This window comes from Pezoporus wallicus, unplaced genomic scaffold, assembly GCF_028554395.1.
Source record: "Pezoporus wallicus isolate ANWC-B61680 ecotype Strahan unplaced genomic scaffold, APGP_CSIRO_Pwel_v1 contig_2348, whole genome shotgun sequence".
Taxonomy (NCBI): Eukaryota; Metazoa; Chordata; class Aves; order Psittaciformes; family Psittacidae; genus Pezoporus; species Pezoporus wallicus.
Window position 1 is genome coordinate 27,874 of NW_026636985.1, and position 6,236 is coordinate 34,109.

Consider the following 6,236-nt stretch of genomic DNA (forward strand, 5'->3'; position numbering starts at 1 on the left):
GGGGTGTTGTTTGTATCTGAAAGGGCAGCTTCTAAAGGGCCTTGTCCCCTCCTTGTGACCGGCTCTGCTGCCTCAAACTCCTCATCCTCAAGGTATTTTTGGGCTGGTTCCATCCCTGCAAGGTAAACAGCTCACAGGGTGGGGAAACCTGATGGACGAGCTCATCCGCATCACCAGAACAGAGAGTGTCAGGAAAGCAGGAAGAGTAAGACGCATGTGAAAGGTTCTTGGCCGCTTCAATCACCCCAGTCCCAGCGCTGAGCCCTTGGTGCCCTAAGTGTAATGACCCTCAATTGCAGCAGCAGGGGATGAAGAGAGGCAATCAGCTCTGTGCTGCCTTGGAGGCATTTAGCTCCAAAACGCTTGCGTTGGGAGCCTGTGTTATTATAATATTGAATATACTAATAATAGTGACTACATTAAATATTAATAATTTAATAAATACTATTATTAAATAAATATTCAAAATATTATAATAGCAAAAGCGATTATAATGGAATTATTATGATGGAAGGTGGATGGGGGGGGCACCCAAACCCCCCCTGCACACTGGGGTGCTGCAGCCCTAAAGCGAGCAGGGATGATGCTCCGAGAGCTTCCCCCTCTGCCCGGCCGCAGTGGTAACCCCCCGGCGGAACTCTCGTCATCCCATCTCTTTCCCTTCTTTTCCCTTTCCCCTTCCTTTCCCTTCCTTCCCCTTCCTTTCTTCTCTCTTCTCCTCTTTTTTCTTCTCTCCTCTCTCCCTTCCCTTTCCCTTCCCCTTCCCTTTTCCCTTCCCTTTTGCCTTCCCTTTTCCCTTCCCTTTTCCCTTCCCTTTTGCCTTCCCTTTTCCCTTCCCTTTTCCCTTCCCTTTTCCCTTCCCTTTTCCCTTCCCTTTTCCCTTCCCTTCCCTTCCCTTTTCCCTTCCCTTTTCCCTTCCCGTTTCCCTTCCCTTTTCCCTTCCTGTTTCCCTTCCCTTTTCCCTTCCCTTTTCCCTTCCCTTTTCCCTTCCCTTTTCCCTTCCTCCCCTTCCCTTTCCCCTTCCCTTTTCCCTTCCCTTCCCTTTTCCCTTCCCTTCCCTTCCCTTTTCCCTTCCCTTTTCCCTTCCCCCTTCCCTTCCCCCTTCCCTTCCCCCTTCCCTTCCCTCTTCCCTTCTCTTCCCTTCCCTTCCCTTCCCTTCCCTTCTTTTCCTGCCTTCTCTTCTTTCCTTCCTTTCCCTGTCTTTTCCTTCTTTCCCTTCCTTCCCTTCTTTCTCTTCTTTTACCTTCTTTTCCTTCCTTTCCCTTCCTTTCCCTTCCTTTCCATTCATTTTCTTCCATTCTTTCTCTTCCTTCCCTTTCATTTCCTTTTCTTTCCTTCCCTTCTTTCTCTGCCTTCTCTTCTTTCCTTCTTTTCCCTTCCTTTCCCTTCTTTCCCTTCTATCCATTCCTTCCCTTCCTTCCCTTTCTCTCCCTTCATTTCCTTTCCTTCCTTTCTTTCCCTTCCTTCTCTCCCTTCTTTCCTTTATTTCCCTTCCTTTCCCTCCTCTCCCTGCCTTCTTTCCCTTTCTTCCCTTCTTTCCCTTCTTTCCCTTCCTTCTCTTCTTTCTCTACTTTCCCTTCTTTCCCTTCCTTTCTTGCCCTTCCCTCCCTCCCTTCCTTTTCTTCCCTTCTTCCTCCTCCCTTCCCCTTCCTCCCTCCCTAAGCACAGACCCAGCATGGTTTCCCATTATAAGGCAAACCAGCAGCACCTCCCTGCCAGGTTCTATCCAGTGCAGTGGAGAAGCCCTGAGGCCCTTTGCTGGTTCCGTGTGGATAGAAGCAATGGCTCAAAGGGGATCCCGCCCCTCTCCCTTACCCACCGTGTGCTGCCAGCGCTGCTTCGGCGGCTCCATTCTGATCACTGGGATCCAGCACCATGCTCCGGATGATGCTGACGCTGTCCCAGGGTCCCTGTTTTCCTAACCCTGCCTCTTTTCCAGAGGTGGCCTATTCCCAGAGCACTGGCCAGAGGGAGCAGCTGAGCCGCTGCCTGCAGCGAGGTAAGAGCAGCTCCTTCACTTGCCTTCTCACACCACATCTGCTCTGGTTTGATGTGTTCTTATTGCTGCTGCTCTGGTTTGATGTGTTCCTATTGCTGCTCTGGTTTGATGTGTTCCTATTGCTGCTTCTCTGGTTTGATGCATTCCTAGTGCTGCTGCTCTGGTTTGATGTGTTCCTAGTGCTGCTGCTCTGGTTTGATGTGTTCCTAGTGCTGCTGCTCTGGTTTGATGTGTTCCTAGTGCTGCTGCTCTGGTTTGATGTGTTCCTAGTGCTGCTGCTCTGGTTTGATGTGTTCCTAGTGCTGCTGCTCTGGTTTGATGTGTTCCTATTGCTGCTGCTCTGGTTTGATGTGTTCCTATTGCTGCTGCTCTGGTTTAATGCGTTCCTAGTGCTGCTGCTCTGGTTTGATGTGTTCCTAGTGCTGCTGCTCTGGTTTGATGTGTTCCTAGTGCTGCTGCTCTGGTTTGATGTGTTCCTAGTGCTGCTGCTCTGGTTTGATGTGTTCCTATTGCTGCTGCTCTGGTTTGATGTGTTCCTATTGCTGCTTCTCTGGTTTGATGCATTCCTAGTGCTGCTGCTCTGGTTTGATGTGTTCCTAGTGCTGCTGCTCTGGTTTGATGTGTTCCTAGTGCTGCTGCTCTGGTTTGATGTGTTCCTAGTGCTGCTGCTCTGGTTTGATGTGTTCCTATTGCTGCTGCTCTGGTTTAATGCGTTCCTAGTGCTGCTGCTCTGGTTTGATGTGTTCCTATTGCTGCTGCTCTGGTTTAATGCATTCCTAGTGCTGCTGCTCTGGTTTGATGTGTTCCTATTGCTGCTGCTCTGGTTTAATGCGTTCCTATTGCTGCTGCTCTGGTTTGATGCGTTCCTAGTGCTGCTGCTCTGGTTTAACATGGTCCTAATGCTCTCTAAATGGTAAAAGCCTTCAGAGCTGGCAGTGGAGCACGCAGGAGGCAGTTCAGCATCCTTCACCTGCACTAAGGGCGATGCTCCATTCTGGCTGCAGGAGCTGTGCTGCTTGTGCCTTCTCCTGGGGCTGGGTGAATGCTGTGGATAAGGGGTGTATCCGAAGCTGCTTGAGCTGATCCTTATGGGCTGTGTCTTTCCCAGGCATCAGGCGGGTGCAGGATCTCTGTAAGGTCCTGCAGCTCCCGGCGCTCTTTGAGGAGACGGCGGTGTCCTACGTGCAGAGAGCTCTGCAGCATCCCTCCTTCCATCTGCTCAGCCTGGAGAAGAAGGAGCTCCTGGGGGGCTGCTGCGTCTTCGTGACCTGTCGCCAGCACAACTGGCCCCTGACCATGGGCACCATCTGCTCGCTGCTCTATGCGAAGCAGGAGCTGTTTGCCAGCGTCTTCCTGAGCCTGCAGAAGGAGCTGGAGCTCTCTGTGCCCGCCCTGAGCCTGGCAGATCTGGTGAAGAGCCACCTGAACAGGTAACGGGGCCTCTTTCAGCCACTGCAGGGTCCTGCGTGGATGCTGGAGGGGAGGTGGAAAAGTTTCTGCCCAGGGCACAGCCTACAAGCAGAGGGAGACCTGGGCTGTTACACAGGTGTGTCAGTGTCATAGAGTCATGGGATGGTTTGGGTTGGAAGGGACTTAAAGTTCATCCATGAAGGCACCTTCCACTAGAGCAGCTTGCTCCAAGCCCTGTCCAACCTGGCCTTGAGCACTGCCAGGGATGGGGCAGCCACAGCTTCTCTGGGCACCCTGTGCCAGCGCCTCAGCACCCTCACAGGGAAGAGCTTCTGCCTAAGAGCTCATCTCCTTTCCAACCCAACCCATTCTATCTGTGAATTCTTCAGGATCAAGCCCATTTTGCCAGCCCTGGGCCCAGCCTGCTCTGGCTGGCTTGGGTCCTGAGGCACAACAAATACTTCCATGCAGAGCTAAACCCCAGCTCTGATTACAGCCACAGCGTTGAGGAAATTACTCTCTTTAACAGGTTAGGAGTGATGTTCTGGGATGAAGTTACTGCTGTGTTATTGTCTTCCTGCCCCTTTATCCCCAGTTTGGAGAGAGCCATGCTGCACTTGCCTAGGTGACACAAGCAGAAACAAGCTGGTGCAGCTCCCCCATGATGCTAACCATAAGCTCTTTGCTCTTTCAGCTTTCAGCTCTTCCAGCCCACAGCCAACATCCCTGCCCAGTTTGTGGAGGACAAGGAGAAGGTGGTGGCCAGAACACTGCAGATAGTGGAGCTGGCCAGTGAGACATGGCTGGTGACGGGCCGGCACCCCGTGCCCATCGTCACGGCTGCAGCATTCCTGGCCTGGCAGTCACTGCATCCCCCTGCCCGCCTCTCCTGCACCCTGGCCCGCTTCTGCAGGCTGGCAGGGGTCGATCTGCCCCCACCAGCACACCTGAGGCTGAAGGAGCTGCTTGAGATCCTCCTCAGAATGGCCTCGCAGCTCCTTTGGCTCCGGATGTTTAAGCTGGACAAGAAAACCGTGGTCAAGCACATCGGGGACCTGCTGCAGCACCGCCTGGTGCTGCTCAAGAAAGCCTTCTGCTTGCAGGACGGGGAGGAGCAGCAGCCCATGGCCACGGGTGAGGGCTCTGCTCCAGCAGCACAGGATGGGGATTGTCCCTTGGAAGGGCAGCAGCAGCGTGAGGACACCCCAAGGCCCCTGCTGCCTCCCTGCCTCCTCAATCCAAGGAAGAGGCTGCGGACTGCAGCCCCGAGCGCTTCCGACTCTGGCGTCACCGGTGATGAGCCCATCTCCGACAGCGAGATCGAGCTGTACCTGCGGGGCCCAGAGGAGGTGCAGGCCTTCAGGAAGGCCAAGCTTTGGATGTGAAGGTCGCTGTCTCCAGCAGGATGGTGCTGCTGGAGGTGCAGGGACTGTGGGACCAACCCACCGGAGAGTGGGTGCTGCAGGGACAGTCACCCAAGGGGGCGGGTTGGGATGAAGTGCGTGATGTTCTGCTCCGTGTTCTGGACCAAAATGGGGTTTTTTAGGGAGTATCTGCTTTGAGTTGTTACATTTCTCTTAGAAATCAGTAAAAAGCAGGTGCCTGGACTGGTTTCTGGATTATTTCTCACCGGTACAAGGTGTTTTGGCTCATCCCAGTCCTGTGGGGCAGCAGAATGTGGTGAGCCCATGGACCTGGAACTGGATGATGCCTAGGGGGAAGGTCTCAGCTTCACAGGTTCACACTGCTGCTGGTTTTCCATATAGCTCCTCCAGCTTTCCTGGGGCCATCTCACCTTCTTATGAGAAGGGGTGGATGGGTTTGTGAGGATCAAGGAGACACCTGCACTTGCTGAGAGCTTAGATGAAGGATGGCTCGGGCACAGCTTTGGGCTCTGTGTGTGCAGTGCTGCCCTCCCCATGCCTGGCAGCCTGTTGTGCTTGTGAAGAACACCAGTACAACCTAGCAGATGGGCAAATCTTTAATATATTAACCAGAACATATCTGCTGGCAACATTCTATTCATAGAAAAAGGCAAACCAGACCCCTTTAAAGTCATCTCTTTGGCATACTTTTCCCCTCCCTCCCTCTCTCCCTCCCTCCCTCCCTCCCCCAGGTATATTGCAGGAAGCTCTCTTGTTGATATGTCATTTGCTTGTAAATGTAAACAGACCAACACGAACATAGTGTACTGGATAATACAAAGCTTTCCCTATAATACTGTCACAGTGCAGCAAGCATATACAACAGCTCAGCATCAGCACGACCTGGGAGGCTGCGGCAGCAACGTGTTCACCGCCAGGCTGTGGTTTTAAGGCATGGCTTGGGCAGAGATGAGGCAGGACCAAGTGAGGGGTCCCTCAGGGCTGCTGAAGGTGAGAGAAATCCATCACTTAAGTGCTTTTTGTGCTTCCCCCTCCCCACGACCCTTTGGGAGGTAGCTGAATGCTGAAACTCGTTTGTACATGGGAGAAACGGAGGCAGGGAAGGGGCAGAGGCAGGAGAAACAGCCCCAGTCCAGCGTGGGCAGGGGCAGGAAGGACTGTGTTGTGCTGGGATGAGGTGGGGATGTGCTTTGCCATCCCAACCTCTTCTTTTAGGAAACCCAGACCTGGCAGCCTGGCTTTTATTAAGGTAGGGGAAAAAAAAGGGGGGGGGGGGGAACGACTTGTTTTTAAATGGGAAAAATAAAAGGTAAGTGCTCATCCAAGCTCCAGCCCTTTGAATGCATCATGTCCAAGGAATGACTGGCATCATTTTCCCAGCAACAGCCCCTTCTCCCTGGTGCCTTCCTCTCATCTGACACCAGTAGCCAGGGGGTTTCTCT

At 53.1% G+C, this 6,236-nt stretch overlaps 2 protein-coding genes across 3 annotated transcripts in view; both read left to right on the plus strand.

The window, feature by feature from the left end:
* The window catches only part of RAB11FIP1 (RAB11 family interacting protein 1), a 399,061-nt gene that overhangs the window by 12,419 nt on the left and 380,406 nt on the right, over positions 1 to 6,236 (plus strand). The window lies entirely within an intron of this gene.
* Positions 1,601 to 4,964, plus strand: BRF2 (BRF2 RNA polymerase III transcription initiation factor subunit). The gene is made up of 3 exons (XM_057402502.1): positions 1,601 to 1,999; positions 3,108 to 3,429; positions 4,104 to 4,964. The coding sequence occupies exons 1-3, from the start codon at positions 1,876 to 1,878 to the stop codon at positions 4,792 to 4,794; spliced, it is 1,137 nt and encodes a 378-aa protein (XP_057258485.1). The 5' UTR covers positions 1,601 to 1,875; the 3' UTR covers positions 4,795 to 4,964.